General features: G+C 46.1%; 1 protein-coding gene across 3 annotated transcripts in view; it reads left to right on the forward strand.

Annotated features, from left to right (window-relative positions):
* The first annotated feature begins 27 nt into the window (after positions 1-27).
* The window catches only part of TCAF2 (TRPM8 channel associated factor 2), a 57,527-nt gene continuing 41,044 nt past the window's right edge, over positions 28-16,510 (forward strand). Inside the window, exons 1-6 of one of the 3 annotated variants that reach the window (XM_039699668.1) lie at positions 28-124; positions 8,260-8,379; positions 9,200-9,833; positions 12,255-13,225; positions 15,156-15,250; positions 16,194-16,407. In XM_039699668.1, the coding sequence (XP_039555602.1) occupies positions 9,217-9,833; positions 12,255-13,225; positions 15,156-15,250; positions 16,194-16,407 (1,897 nt within the window). In that variant the 5' untranslated portion in view covers positions 28-124; positions 8,260-8,379; positions 9,200-9,216. The other 2 variants (XM_039699670.1, XM_039699669.1) reach the window with 2 other exon arrangements.

A 16,510-nucleotide genomic window follows, 5' to 3' on the forward strand; every position in this document is an offset into this window, starting at 1 on the left:
GAGGAAGGGGAGGAGACAGGGAGGGACCGAGAAGTTTCTAGAGCTGCTGCCGCAAAGCGCCCGGCCGTGCCAGGGGCCGGGGTGAAAGTGTGCATCGCCCCCGGGGGCGGAGAGGACGGCGGGGGTAAGGCAGCCGCCTGGCCGCGTTATACTCCGGGGTGGCGGGGGCGAAGGAGAAGAGAAGGAGGAAAAAGAAGAGCAGCTTATTCGTGAGAGGAGGGAGGGCGCGCTTTTACGGCGCCGAGCTCGCAGGGCAGGTGCGCCCACCTCTCGCTGGTGATGCAGGATTCCCGGCCTGGCAGCGAGGAGGAGCTGCTGCGTCCTGCCCTGGGGAAGCTTTGCTATAAGCTGCGCTGAAAATAAAAGTAACTTGTCTGGCCCCTCAGTTTGAGCAGCCCTGTTCAGATGCATGGGTTATATTCTTTTTGCCCACCACATGGTACTAGATGGTCCCGGGAAAGATGGTACAAGTGGGCACAGAAGCACCGTGCTGACGGCGAGCATGCAGCCCGAGGAGCTCGGGCATCCCTTGATCGGAGTCCCCTTGGGAGCCGTGTGCTTGAAAGCCATTTGTTACCCAGGACCAGGAAAGGTAAAGACATGCTTTGGACGCAGAGTGTATGCTCTGAGACTTGCCCGTCTGTATCCATCCAGATAAAATAACACCTATTTGTGTGTCAACCTGCTGTTGGAGTATTTAGGGATGCATAAATAGAAATAGGAGCTCCCTCTTAATATGAAGAACACTAATACAAATATGCAGGAATTAGCAGACCAGTCTAATTGTGGGGTAGTCAGCATGTGTTCATCCCTCCGGATGGTATGGTACATTCGGCCAAATAATTTGCAAAATCCAGTAATAGAAAATCAAGCTAGACCCGCATCCATCACCTTCGCCATAAATCAGGAAAGCAAAAGTGTTAAACGGGCTCAACCTTCTACTGCAATCCTTGAATACCCGCCCCCCGGCCACGCAGCTGCAACGTTGCCCACTCCTCGCATAGGGCGGCACCTTTCCCGGCTGTTCTTGAACTTTCCCTCCCGCCCGCTCCCCGGGCTTTCCCGGTGGGTGCTGGGCGCGGGGCGGTGCAGCGCAGCCCCGCCCGCCGCTCCGCTCTCGGGCAGCGCCGGGGCCGCGGGAGCTGCCGCTTCTGCTGCGCCCGCCGCGCTCGGTGCCTGCCGTGCGGCGCGGGGCTTGAGCCCTCTGCAACACAGGCGGTGACTGGAGGGGAAAGGAGGCTCGCAGGCGGGCCGTGTCCCGGAGCTGCCTTTGCAAGCCGCATTGCCGCCTCGCGGCGTTTCCAACGCAAATCCCTTGTTCTGTGAGGAGGGTACAGGCTGCGTCTAACCTGACCGGAGCTGCTCTGTGTCAGTATAAAGCTGCGTTTGTGCCTGGTGCACAACGTCCCCAGGAGCCTGAGGTGGGTGGGCTCTGCCAATTCCAAAGGAAAGGAATAGCAAAAGAGAGTAAAAGAATCTATAGTTACTCTGGCGGCAGGATGAAACTGCAAAATCTACAGGTTTCCCCTGGGAAAGAATATGCTTTTCTAGTTTACTTTCAATCTGAGTAAGAAGGGAGAAGGCAGAGAAGGAGAGGATTGTGGTTTCTACGTGCATTTGGTCCAGAAACTTCTAGCTGCTCACAATTTGCAGTTTAACATGGATGAGTTATTTGATTGCAGATTAGATCTGTAGGAGGTGTAAAGCTGGTTCTGTGCATAGACTCTGGACCTTGATACACTGAGGAACACAGAGAGAAGTGTCTAAGTTGGTTCTGGTCTAGCAGGTCTTGTTGGGGGAGGCACAGCAAAAGCACAGGAGATAATTCTTCATCTAATGAGTCTGTAGGGTGCTAAATTTACAATCTCCAGTCAGCATTAGCACACGAGTTCTCCTACGCTCTCAATTCATCTGACGTCTTTTTTTCATCTACTTCTAATAATAAACCAACTCCGTGTTGGTTTAAAATAAATCTTTGCAGGTCATTCTGTCTGACATTTGGCAATGAAGTTTCTGTTTGGTACTGGTTCTTTTTCAGCTGCATGTTTTCTACTTCATAATTCAGCATTTGAAAATTGCAGTATGTGTAGTTGGTGCCAAATTATCTACAACTGCCAAACATGCTAGAACCAAGTTTGATAAAGTGATAAGTAGTAGAAAGGGAGATCTTTTAGTGGAGATCATTTACAGATGTTATACAGCTCATATTTCCAGCCATCCCCTAGTTTTCAACATAGCAGTGCAAACCCTTACATAAATAATTTATACCAAGTACTTGAGTTATATTCCTTAGTAACTTTTCGAAGAGTGTTTAGATACTGTTTGAGGGCCTCCCGGAGGGCTGTATGTCCATGGTTTTATGGAAAAGGGGACAGGGACAGCAGCAAAACAACAGTGAGTGTCTGGGGTGATGTCAATGCTGTAATGCTTCCAGTAGGGCGTGGATGGAGGGAAGGCAGGTCAGAACAGTCTCTTTTTTAAGCCTCTTCTAAGGCTTGCTTATGATACCACAGCACTGTAAAGGCACCTCATGTCAGGCCTGTTCTCAGAAGGTACGTTGGAGACACAAAGGAAAGATTTCAGAACTTGGTGGATATGCTTAGGTGAAGAGAAAATGAAAATTTTGGCTATAGCTTTCAGGCAGAGCGGAAGACAAGTGAGATGATTGCCTAAGGCAGCAGAGAATATTTCAAGCAGTAAAATGTCCTGAAATTACAACAAATTCCAGCAAGAGTCTGGAACAGCCTCCCAGGACATGAAGCCAACCTAAAGCTGGTCAGCAACATGCTAGATTTAGAAATAGGTTTATGTAAAGACTTGCTAAACATAACAAGGCTTAGACTTAAAACACGGAAGATGGCATAGGGCAACACAGCTCAAACATCGCTTCATCAACAGGTCCTGCACAGGCAAGGGTGGCCTAAAGCCCATCAGGGAGGGAGGAGCTGTCAAAGGGTTGGCTTCCCAGGCATGCCATGGCTGGAGTCACTGTGCTGTGTGGGCTGACCAAAGCCCCACCGTGACAAGCTGTGGCCTGGAAGTTCACTTGCCCAGCTGTGTTGATCATGCTGGCACGGCAGACTGCTGGAACTGGGAAAAGAAGGGAGGAATGCATGTCTGCACAAGCTCAAAGATGACATTTTGAGATAACGGCAAACAGAGTAACCGAAAAAGGAATGACCCCAACTATTACTTTGTGATTGGAACAGGAACTGAAACCACACTCATCAAGAGCACTGGGTTGATTGGCTAGAAAGGGCTGAGCACAGGGTGTAAGGAAAGTGTGTCAAAAGCCACACACTCTGTGCTGACTGGCACTGGCCACCACCTGGCAGGTGGACAGACAGCCAGACATCAGCAGGGACACCCCAATGCCAGCTGCCAGGGAACACAAAATCCAGCCCAGCATGGCTTGAGTATGGTGAAGACCTTCCTGGGGAAACTAGTACAAATAAGATAGCTCATACACCACAGGCAGCAGTGATACTTTGTGCACCCATGTTATTTGAAGTAAGGCTTTAAAACATTGATTGACTGTAACAAAGGGTTAAGTAAACTTGTTCATTTTTTTTTCTTTTTAATTGGCATACATTTCTTCTGAGGGATTGTTTGGTTACTGTCAAAATCCCAAGGAAACCCCAGATACTCATCTGTTGGTGTGTCACACTTATACTGAGCTGGAAAAGAATGTGACTTAATAGATCAGGGACAGCTTTAATTATTTCTGCTTGCTGCATTATAAAAAATAATGGTGATAAGGAGGAAGCAATGCCCAGTTTATGGAATTGCACATTTTTTTGTTGCAATAAGCAGTGCTGCCATTGAAGTCCGCAATAGAGCACAAACCTTCATCAGTCTGACCCTACACTTGTATTTTGTGTGACATGTCAGTGATAGATTATTAAGCTGCCTGTCACCTGAGTTATGCCCTGCCTGTTCTTCAGTCTCAGCTTCACTGAGCTGTCCCAGTATCCCTGCTTTTCCTTGCCCCCCAACAGGATATAGCATATCAAGTGCCATCCTTTTGGTTTGGGAGGGATAAAGTTGTTGTTTTTCCATGTTTATGACTGCGTTGCTGTGCGCTGCAGTGGATTGGCATGGCCCGCACACAAAGACCATCGGACTTCTCTCTTTTCCACTCCTTTTCAACCTAAAGCAGTGGTGTTCACTCATCCCCTGCTTTAAAACCGAGCAGCATTTACAGGGGAGTGATCTGAGCTGTTACACAGCAGGCTGGCAGATGAGACTCAACCCTTCCAGTGCCAGACTGGAAAAGGGCTCTGTGTCTGCGTTTTCTGGGAATTTCTGCACTGCTCAGCTCCCTGTTCAGCAAACAGATGTTAACGCTTTTCTAAAATTACAATACTGTAGGACTTAAAATTAGACAAGTACTCATTTTTTAAAAATTGTTCTCTAGTAAGGTTATGATTTCTTCTGTGCTTCTGTACCTTGATTTCTATTATTTGGTGATTTCATTTATGTGATATATGCTGTCCTTTTTAGATCCCAGGTAAAGATTTTCAAAAAGACTAAACAGCACTTGTTTGTATAGGCATCTCTTCTGATTCAGTGTATCCCTCTCTTTACCAATTATAGCTCATTAGCTAACTTTCAACTCACAGAAATTTAGTAGAATGAATTATAATTAAGATGTTATTTACCTTTCCAAATGCAAAATTAATTTAAACATACCTGATCATGCTGATCATGTTTCATCAGTTGCTTTCATTTTGTTCTTTCCTTGCCTTGAAAGCAGTTAAGGTTACTGGACAAATATATGTTTAGATAATCAGATTTTCTATTTCTTTGCATCTCATTAGCCAGTGAGTGTACCCTCACATCTGCATGGTAACACCGCCAGAAAGGATGGGCAATTGATGTTGTTATTTCTTTAAATCACTGCAACATTTTACTACTGAAATTGTAATTGTTTTATAATCTATTGCTCTGAAGTGCCACATGAAAATAATGCCAATAACTCATAGTAATTGCCTAATTGATTCTGCTGCACTTCTACTAAAAATTTTTTTTTTTTCAGGCTTTATCAATTTTCAGTATCTTTCCTAATAACTCTTAGGATTGGCATTGTTAAAAATAAATAAATACCCTGCAGTAGCTTCCTTTGGTAATTGCTATCTTGATCTAATTTTAGAGTTCTCATTATTTTGCAACCTAATCTACTTTTTCTTTGGCTCTCCTTCCTTTAGACATATTTAACTTTGCTTTTTCTACTTTTATTATGTAACTCTGGAAAGGTGTTCTTAATGTATTTTTTTCCTAATTTTGTGTTCCCCAAACAAGCTTTCTTGCTTGGCTTCCTCCCACTTCCCCATCCCTTTTCTCTGTGTCAGAAGAAGGTCAGATTGGATGTTTGGACTGTTACACTGTCTCACTACTGTTGCCATAAAAAATTTCTTCCTTGTAGCCAAATCTGTGAAATCCAAATCTACCCTCTTTCAGTTTAAAACCTTGTTGATAATGAACAGACAATGAAAATAAGTATTTTTGTCTCTTCAGCAAATGCCGATCATAATTTCTCTCCTTGCCCAATTTGTTGATAAATTGGGAAGAAGCAAGAGTTCACCAATTCCTTACTGCTTACAGACTTTGCAACATTGCTGATTCTTACTTACTGTGCAGACAGCTAGATTGCAAATCTGAAAGAGAGGAAAGACTGGAAAACCCATGGGCTCACCCTAATGAGGAAGAACAGCCAAATCTCTAGAAGTGGTGTGTCTCGCTCAGGCTGTCTGTGTTGTTAACAGGTGAGACATCTCAGTGCCTGTCTTGCCTCTTTTGTCCTATACTTCACAGATACTACACAATCCCATAATTTTTACTCATGGAAGTCCTTCTATATTTTGTGGGAACCTTGAAGACTCACCTGAAAGTGACTGACCACTTAACACACAACCTCTATTCCCATATTCACCATCAGAACTCGCCCAGGTCCTCTGTCTCACAGATACTCTTCCTAAGTGGACCAAGGGGTATTCCTTCCTTTGAATCATCTCTTTTGCCTGTGTGTGATTGATTTTGGACAGCAGATGATGGAATCTTAAGTTTGCATTTAATGAAACCCCATTACCTTCTCATCACATTTTTGTCCCTTTTCTGGAGACAGAAGAAAGACGCATAGATTTAGTCCTCTGGCTAAATAAATGGGTTTATAAATGTTTGATCCAATACCTACTCTCACAGTAAGTAGTCTCAGCTCTGTGGGAAGTAGGAACTCTCTGGAGGTGAGAGGTGGAAGGTGCGGGATGGAAGACAAGGAATTCAGAATCTTTGTCTTGAGACACTGCCATGGAGAATTTTTGCTTCCATGTTAAGATCTAGGAACCAAGATCTGCCTTCTATATGGGCCCAGGTCTAGTGGTTGTTTTCTCCTAATTAATGTGAGAGACAGCCAGCTCAGACTTCTGCAGCTTCCTTCAATTCTTGTTAGACATGTATGTTCTCTGTTCCTGCTGAATTTTCTCCCTTCTGTCTCTAGACAGAGGAGATCACAGAGTTGTGTCTGCTCAGGGTCTAATATGTGCACTTCTTCTCTCCACTCTGAAATGCTTCATACAATTTAAATGGAAAAACTGTGATTACATAGGAATTGGGAATTCTGTTATATGGTCACAATTGCTTTCAGTCAAGAGAGTTAACATCCTTTCCAAAACAGCCATTCCTTGTTCTGGATAAATGCCAGGGAGCAGGAGTGTTCCTAGGTTGAGAGCATAGGATGTTAGCTTTCAGATCCTGTGATAAGAAAGGTGGGGGCTAAGAAGTTTGCTGATCTTACATCAAACCTAGTCTTGTGGTTTGTCCCCATGTAAAATAACCAAGGGACAATCCCAAGCACAAATACAGCCTGGGTGGAGAACTGAGAGCAGCTCTGGCAAGGAGGACTTGAGGGTGTCGGTTTGACCAGAAGTCTGACATGACCTGGCAATGTACATTGGCAGCCTAGAAAACCAACCATGCCCTGGACTGCATCCAAAGCAGCATGAACAGCAGGGCAAGGGAGGGGATTCTTCTGCCCCTCTGCTCTTGGGAGACCCAACCTGGGATGATGCATCCAGCTCTGGGGTTCCTAGTAGAAGGAAAACACAGACCCCTTGGAACAAGTCCAGAGGAGGCCACCAAGACGATCGGAGGGCTGGAGGACCTCTCCTATGGAGAGAGGCTGAGAGAGTTGGGGTTGTTCAGACTGGAGAAGGCTCCAGAAGCACAGTAGAGTCACTTCCAGTACCTAAAGGGGGCTACAAGAGAGCTGGAGAGGGACTTTTTGCAAGGGTATGTAGTGACAGGACAAGGGGGAATGGCTTGAAAGAGGGCAGGTTTAGATTAGATGTTAGGAAGAAATTCTCTACTGAGGATGGTAAGACACTGGCACAGGGTGCCCAGAGATGCTGTGGATGCCCATCCCTGGAAGAGTTCAAGCCAGGTTGAATGGGTCTTTGAGCACCTGGTCTAGTGGAAGGTGTCCCTGCCCATGGCAAAAGGTTTGAAACTGTATGTTCTTTTAAGTCCCTTTCCAACCCAAACCGTTCAGTAGTTGTGACTCTATAGCTTAATCTGAGTTGCTGAAACTATCCACCTGCTATTCCTCTCCCTTGTACCAGCGTAGGTACATTAGTATCAAATCCCCAGAAACCACCAAAAAAACCTTCAGTATTTTCCAGGGCTGTGTTACTGCTTTGCTGCATGATTTGTAGTAAAACACCCTAAAGCACTTAGGACCTCGTATTTGCCTTTACATGTAGAGCTTCTTTAAAACCAGGGACACAAAGCTGGGATTCAGACTAAGCCAGCAATCAAGCACTTGGTTACTGGGCATTGTAGTTTTTATCCCATGTTAATCAGCAGCTTTAACTCATGAATGTTATGCAAGACAATAGTGGAGTTCCGTGATAGTTTTGGTAAAAAACAGCATGACCAGAAAGGATAAGCAACACTGCCATTCTACATCAGGTTGCACCCTGGGGCTTGAGACAAATCCAGATTGAGGATGCAGCTTCTCCAGGACTTGCCATTTTCCTGTGTTTGGATGACAAGGGTTTGCTTTCAAGCTAGCCAGATATGAAGTGTGTGTGAAGCCTGGTGTTGGCACGGGATGCTGCCAGGGAAAGGTCCACGCCCCTTCAGAGCACCTCCTTGCCTTGCCGCAGGTGTTGTGCTCAAAGTCACTCTTCTGAATTCTGAATGACACAAGCTGGGTGGGACTGGGTCAGAGTCTCATGCCTCACAGCCTTCCTGTTTGCACAGCCACAGCTGCCCCAGATCAGCAGAAGACAACTTCAGGAAAAAGCTGAGCCAAACTTTCAAACCGAGGGAGCCTTAACAGAGCAGTGTCACTCACAGACCTCAAAGGGCTTGGCAGTCAAGGTCAGTACACTCTCCTTACTTCACAGGTGGGAAAACAGATGAAACAAAGCTATGGGAAAGAGAAATTATTTTATTGAGATTTAAAACAGTTTGGATCAGGGAACTAGGTCATTAATCTCCTGTGCCCAGATGTGCTGTCATGGGTACTATGTGCTTTAAACTCACAGTTATTGCAGGGAAGCTGGTCATCTCCATCATTTTTCCTTACTTTCCTCTCCTTCACAGCACCTCCTAATACTAAATACAGGCTTATAGTGCCTAAATGGAGGTAAAAAAGTACAATATGTTGCAGCAATAGCATGTAGCTCTGTACCTAACCAATTAGGAGCTAAAATGTGAACCACATGTTTGAATTATATTGTGCATTCTGTTGATACAGTCTTTTCATTTTCTGACTGTTCTTGTGTAAACCACCTCTACCATACAAGTTCCTAGTAGACTTCCTGGAGCCTCTGGCACTCTCCCTCTTCAAATAAATTGTTAATAGGACAGTGAATACCTTTATTTCCATATTTTCCTCCATGCTGCATATGGAGGAATATATGCAGAATTTGTTGAAACAGTCATTTTGTCCCCATAATCATGGTATACTTGTCACTTCTATTTAAATGTGTAAATATTATGATAACAAAGCTAAAAGAAGCAAACAAACAGACAAAACTACAAACAAATCAAATCCCAAAAAGATTGCATCCACAAATCTCACTCCTCTTTGTTTGGAGTTCCTACTAGCCAACAAAAAAATTGCTCCATGAGGTTATTACTGCTGTTCCTTATTGCTGAACTTCACTGTAATGGAGGTTGTTCTTCTCTCCACCAGACAGGAGTGTCCTGGAGATGAAACCCTGTGCCACCTACGAGCGGTTAGTGGATGGTGTTGGGCCATGGGACTTCACTGGAGGTTTTGTTCCCTGTGAGCTGCTCCTTATTGGAGAGGACGCCTACCCTGTGCTCCTGAGCGCTAAGAAGCAGGTCCTGATTGCAGTGTCACAGTACGGGAAGGGCCGGATGGTGGTCGTTTCCCATGAAGGAATCCTGAAGAGCCCCAAGTTCTCCCAGTTCCTCAGAAATGCCATGGGGTGGCTCAAGCCTTGCCCTGAGGCCCTGGTTGGAGTTCATCCTCAGTTGGATTCCCTGTGCCAGGTGCTGCTTGAGGCTGGCACCCGAGTGCAGGTGGGGGCCGAGCCCAGCCCGTCCCTGGGGGTGTTCTGTATGGATGCCTATGACAGCTCCCGGGCCAAAGGCATCGTGGACTTTGTCAAAGGGGGTGGAGGGCTGCTTGTTGGAGGCCAAGCCTGGTACTGGGCAAGTCAACATGGCAAGGAGAAGGTGCTGTTCGAATTTCCTGGGAACCAGGTGACCAGCGTGGCTGGCGTGTACTTCACGGGAAACGCTGTGGAAAAAGGAGTCTTCAAAGTCGCCAAGAAGATTCCCAAGATCCCATTAGTTGTCCCGTGAGTACCTGAGTTGCCCTCTCTTTAAACCACCAGTTAGGTTGTGTGGGTGAGTTGTTTGTAGAAGATTTGGGAGGTGGGAGCTGAGGGTGAAGGTGGATGCCGGTTCTTTAATAACCAGCATGGAATTGTTGCTTTCCAATTTAAAGGGGACTTTCCCATTCTTTGCAATTGGAAAGAATGCTGTCTTCAAGTGCTTCAGGGCATCAGGACCAGACCCAGGGAATCCATGCTCAGAGAAGGAAATGAGAGGAGCCATCTTTTAGAGCAGCCTGCCTGATCAAGTGTACTTGAGTGAAATGCAGCAAAACAGGGACAGGAGGAGGAGCTCCTCTTCTTCTCCCCACACATCCCTACATTCAGGGCAACTTTCCCACAGCTATAAACCAGGTTGGAGATGAAGCAGAAGGACAGCTCTCTGGGCCAGGCTCTGGCTGACATCTGCTAAACCTGTTTAGCCTGTTCCTTGCAGGAATTTGCTTCTGCAGGTAAGCACCTGGAGCTGGCCAGAGCTGAGGCTGGGTGCCGCCTCCCTTCTCAGCTTCTGAAACAGGCTGTGAAATCTCAGTTTGTTTGGGATTCCAGCCTGGCTCTTTGGGTTCTGGATTATCAGGTGTAAAACTCAGGGCTGTTATGACTGATATTGCACAACTGATCAGGCTTTGGAGACCTGGATGTTGCCCTGCTCTCTTCCTCCCCTTGCCAGTGGCTATGCCAGGCTCCTTCTCCTGCCATTTTCTGCTAAGTTACATAAGGTACAGCATGTTTTCCAAGAAGCATTGGTGCTGCTGCACTTCCTCTGTGTGGCAGCTTCATTTCACTGTAGCGACAGCCACAGCAATTACAGTAAAACTCCCGGCAAGTATTTCCTTTACAGCCTTTTCCTTGGATGTAGAATGCTAAATTTCTAATATTTTCAAACAATTAATGAAATTTGATACTTTCTGTTGTTTTCTGGTAAAGGTAGTAGAGAGCTCTGCTGTTTAATTCAGTGAAATGCTTAGGGCAGAGCTAACAAGTCAGGTTGCTTAATTAAAATTTGCTGGTCGCTTCTTGTTACCACCTGCACTGCACAAGCATGTTCCCACTGCTTCATGCACAGGGCATGGAAGAGGGAAAGGGGTGGGGAATTCAGAAGAGAAAAAATACATCGCAATTAACGAGACTTCAAATGGTAGCTAGGGGTGAATTACACCTTGTTTAGGTTGCTTGTGTGGGGTTTTTGTTTGAATCCAGAGCCACAGAGAAATTTAGATCTCCAATTTCTGTCTTCTTGCCAGATCTGTGTGCAGAGAATCAGGCTTCAGTCTGAGACAGGAGCTGTGCCATATGCCTGGACACATGCTCTGTGTGACAAAGGGTCTCAGTAAAGTAATAACCAAAGAAGAGCTGCAGATTTAATTCCTGTCCTACAGGCATGAAGAAGGGCAGCATAATTTATTCTCACTGAGCTGGCAGCAATGGCTATGTAACAACAGATACTTCACAGGTGTTGGGGGGAAACTGTTTGGCAGAACCAGGGAAAGTGTACACCAAGCAAACAAGAGTAATTCATCATGTCTTTCTCCACAGTGACACATAGGAGTTATATGAAAATAGCAGAGATAAGAGAGCCTTGTATAGCCTAATCTGTTTTTATTGTGGAGTCCGACAATGTGAGGTAATGTGAGGTGTTTGTGTTAAGGCTCTAATTCAACTTCCAGACACTCATGATTTGTCTAGCTGTGTGTCTGCCTGTTTGTGTAGCCCATCTGTCCTAGCACTCCTTTCTTCAGTTCTCAACAGTGGCAGAGCTTGGGAAAAGACACAGAATCTTTTGGGCTTGCCTAGTTCATAAAGGCTAGGGTGGGGCAAAGAGAGGAAGTTTCTCTTAAAGCAGATAAGCCAATTCCCATATTATGTACAGTTTAAATCCGAAGTTTTAAAAACTATGAAGGGTCTGATTTTTTAACTTCTGCAATGTATTTAGATTTTCAAGTGGCACTTCAAAGACTGAGGTCTAGAAGCTTCCTTTTGACCTATTTATTCCAATTTTTAAATGAGGGCTGAGATTCCTACAGATTTGCTTGACTGTAACAACTTAGGCTTTAAAAGGAGAAAAATGAGGCATTGAAGGATTTATTTTTTTTTTTAAACGGAAGAACTGACAGCATGATGTCTGGGATGAAGGAACAAGAAGAGGCAAGGATGGCCACTGAGAATAGCTCAGTTGGTTAGCACATGGTGCTACTAATAGTGTCAAGGAGGTGGGTTTGATGCCTATATGGACCACTCACTTAAGAGTTGGACTCAGTGATCCTTCCAACTCAGAATATTCTGTGAAATCAAGAAAAGAGCTCCTTAAGTTTCAGCTATGGCACCAGTAATTTTGTGTCAAGCATTCTGGGCTGGGTGCTAACCTGCGCTCTCTTGGTTCTGCAGGCACCAGGCCAACCTGAGCCTTGACGCTGAGTTTCTCCTGCACAGTGTGTCAGAGCTGGATTTGGTGACAGGGGGCATACCCTCCACCCTGCTGGTGCACGGAGCCCTCTCCTTCCCACTGTGCCTGGACAGCTCCCAGCGTTGCCTCTTGGCTGCTGCACGCTATGGCCGTGGCCGCGTGGTGGTGGCCACCCATGAGAGCCAACTGTTGTCCCCAAAACTGGCCACATTCCTGCTCAATGCTGTCTCCTGGCTGGATGCTGGGAGGAAGGGGCTGGTGGGGGTGAATCCCAGCCTGAAGAAGCTGTGTAGCCTGCTGTCTCAGGCAGAGGTGAAGTCGCAGGTGTCACAGCTGGCAGGTGACATCAGTGTGTACTGCTGCACTTCTTACGGTGCCGGAGAAGCTGAGAGGATCCACGCCTTCGTGGCAGAAGGAGGTGGCCTGCTGGTGGGGGGCCAGGCCTGGTACTGGGCTTCCCAGAACTCTGGCAAAGCCGCCGTGGCAAAATATCCTGGCAACAGGATCCTGAACCGCTTTGGGCTGAGCATCCTGGGGCAGAGTGGCCAGGCAGCCAAGTACCTGCCTGTGGGGCCGGGGGAGCACTACCACTTCCGCAGGGCGCTCCTGCTCTTCAGCACGCAGCTGCAGGGGCATCAGGAGCTCATGGAGCCCCTGAAGGACTGGCTGCACCTCCTGGCACAGGACTGCACTGCCTTCCTGCACATCCCAGCCCACGACTGCCCGGCATACGCCTCGCTCCACCGCATCCTGACCAAAGTGCTCAAGAGGACCGGGATCCCGCAGGTCAGCAGGCACTGCCCGGTCAAGAACAACTCCAAAGAGGCAGTGCTGCTCTGCATGGCCACTGAGCTGTCCCTCACCATGACAGACAGCACGGCCCTGGTGCAGAAATCTGCTGCTGGGGTCTGTGCCTTCCCTGTCACTGTGGAAATCGATGGCACAAACCCAGGTGAGGAGTTATCTCTCTTCCTCTCAAGACGTCCTGTTGCTGGGATCACTGGGGTGCCCGCCCACAGTGTGCCTGTGTCTGTGTATGCCTGAACATGGGCACAGATGTGCAATTTCACCTTGGGCTTCAGAGGAGACTGAGCACAGTGCCGTGGTAGACAGGCTCCTTTTGTGGCCAATTTTAGCACTGATTTTGTGGCCAATTTTAGTCCTGATTTTAGCACTTGAAACACCCCATGGAAGTCCTGCTTCCTCCCTGTTGGTGCACAGGCACTGGCAGGAGAAGAACCCCCACCAAGTGGTACTGCAGGACACTTGCATGGCACAATGGTTTTGGCAAGAAAGCTTCTCTGAGAAACCCTGGACTGCACACTGCAGGTTGCTGTTCCCATAGTTTTGCTGATACAGCCGTCTGTGGAGCCATCCTACAAACAGGCGAGAGTTTGAAATAAAAAGTTTATTTGTTATCTAGGTAATTTCAGCCTGAGTTATAGCACAGTCCCTCTGCTTGGTGTATCAGCACAATGGAGGGAAGATCTGGTTTTGGGGGTGAAAGAGGCTGGAAATATGGTGGGAATTTCTTGGGCTGACACCGCCACTGAAGCCAAAGTATTGAGTAAATACACCATAAGTTATTTGTCTAAGCTTAGGTCTTGTATCTGTACCAGCTTGCTGAGATTCCTGCTCACAATTGATATGTTTAAACTCTGGGTTAAATTCCACTAGTAACTTTTGTCCCCTGGACAGATTTTTTTGGTATTAGAATATGTTTTAGAGGAGTTGTTTCCAAATTGTTACAATGAGATAAAGGAGGCTGTTCTGGAATGTCAATGTCTGAGTGCAGTGGTTGTGCAGAGAGGAAAGTTGTAGAATAACTTCTCACTGGTTTTAACACTAATGAGTCAGGACAAAAGCAGAAAATACTCAGAATTTGTGTCATTTCACATAAACGAAAAAGAGAGAAAAGCTAGCATCATTCAAAACTGCCTTTGGTACAAATTCAGTAAAACTGAGATGAACTGGTAACACAATGTCATATATAGTCTTATTTGCATTTTTCATTGGATTAGGTTTTGCTTGACAAAACTGGTTTTGCTTTCTTGGATGACAGGAAATGTTGTAAGTTGGGTGCTTTATGACAGTTCAGCTCTTTGTAAGACTTCTGGTGTTTAAATTGAAATATGCCTTAAGTAAACTTTATGTCACAACTAGGGAGTGGAATCTGCCAGTACAGTAGAGATGGATCAGTTTTGCACTGTAAATTCTGTAAATTGCAAGTGTTTAAAGAGATTTTTGCTGAGGAGACTTGCATTTCCATGGGAAGACTGTCTAGAAACATGCTGAATTGTAGTGGTACCCTTCTTGCAGGTACACCTAGCACAGAATGGTCTCTTGAGGTTTTCTCATCACTTCAGTCAGCTAGAAATTACAATTCCTGTGGGCTCCAGTTTTCTGGACCAGTCTCTTAGGAAAAATGCAATGCTACCATCAGTCTGTTATTTGGGAAATGTTTAATGACCATTACAACTTAAATTGTGTAATCCCACCAAAGCTGGCACCTCTTAAGAGGTCTTTAGGATAAGAGGGTCTAAGTGTAGGAAGTGTTGAAGTATTGGCTTCTTTTCTTTTCTTTTTGTTTTTTTTCCCTTTTAATTTTTAGAAGATACTACTAAACACATTTAAGCTTGTAGTTTCCAGAAATGTAAATCTGGATGGGCTTGCTTGCAAATAGTGTGATGATTCTGTTCATTTCTTTGAAACTGTATTTCTGACAAGTTGGGTAAATGCGAGATGGTTCTGTGAGTGTAGAGCAAGGGAAAAGGAAAGGATGGAAAATTATTCTCCTGTTGCAACTTGAAATTTCCAGGATCTGTAATGGTCTGGACAAAGAAGTGCTTGACTGTTCAGGACTGTGTTCTGTTGCATTTTAGGAAAGACAGCCTGGAGGAGCACAGGGCTCTACCTCCCCGAAGGGCGCACAGCAGTGATAACGTGCCCTTGCCTGGTGGTCGGTGCTGGTCTGAAGGTAAACTCTCTCTGCTTGGCGTTGGTTTACACCGGTGTATTTGTCGGATGAGCGCTCAAAAGTAGAACTGGGAAGGGTTTTCTCCTTTATGACTTTTTCTTCCTTTCCCGCCCTTTCCTACTGCTGCCACCCTGTGGCACTTTAAATGCTTTGTCATCATTTCTTCACCTTGTGTCCTCACGCTTTTCTTTTGCATTCCTCCCATTCTGTGTGCTGGTGGGGTAATTGAGTGTGGCTGCTGCTTGAGGGCTGTTGGTTTTTGTTCTGTTATGGTGCAGAAAAACCTGATCAAGATGATTTTCAGGTCCAGGATAAGTACTTGGGCCCTTCTGTGAACCAAACTTGATTCCATCTCTCCAGACCTCTCATAAATTCCTTTGACAGTGCTGTCACTGCTGCTCATGTAGATCTATTCAGACAAGATAGGCACTGTTACTTGGGATCCTCTTCTCTGCAAAATACAACAGAAGCAAATGCTTACCTGCTTGGATATTTTCTGCAGTGACCTCCCTGCAGCTGAAATGCAAAGTTAACTCAGATGCTTCTGTCTCATCCTGCAGCCACGTGCTGTCTGTTTTATTATAAGAGCTCTAAGGAGGAGGCACAATAAAAGAAGCCAGTCATGACCACATCTCTTCAAATGATGTTATAGGAAGTGACTCTGATGCTGGGCAAGGGTGGAGGAATGATCAATACAAGTGCAGTGCAGTGGAAGAAGTAACTGCAGGACTCTGACCTGCTGGTGAAGGATGCACTTAAGCCAGGAATAGTGGGAGGGGAGCTGTAATACTGAGATAGGATAGGCTGGAGTCAGAAAGCTGCTTCTGTGTGTATGCTCTGCAGAGACAGTGCTGCAGTGGAGAGCTCAGTGGGTGCTGAGGTCAGTCTGCCAGGTCACACTGGCACACCTTTGACCAGCTGTTCCTACACTTCTGCTTGCCAGGTGCAGGTTGGGTGTCACACGGATGACCTCTCTAAAGCCAAGGAGCTGAAACGGGCACCAGTGGTAATCCGCACCTGTGATGTTGCCTGCCAGAAACAATCCATTTCCTGCCTCTGGGGTGGCCTCATTTACATCGTAGTACCAGCAAAGAGTGTCCTGGGCAACGTGCCCATCACGGTGGAGGGGGCAGTGAGAGCTCCTTTCTTCAAGCTTGGTAGGTTTGTTTACCTTGGTGTTTTTTGCCTGAGGGCTGCTCACAGATGTCATTGTCCTAGTGGCTGAAAGGAAAGATGTTCTTGTATGGCTGGGTATTACCC

Source organism: Passer montanus, unplaced genomic scaffold (assembly GCF_014805655.1).
Source record: "Passer montanus isolate IOZ18808 unplaced genomic scaffold, ASM1480565v1 scaffold137, whole genome shotgun sequence".
NCBI lineage: Eukaryota > Metazoa > Chordata > Aves > Passeriformes > Passeridae > Passer > Passer montanus.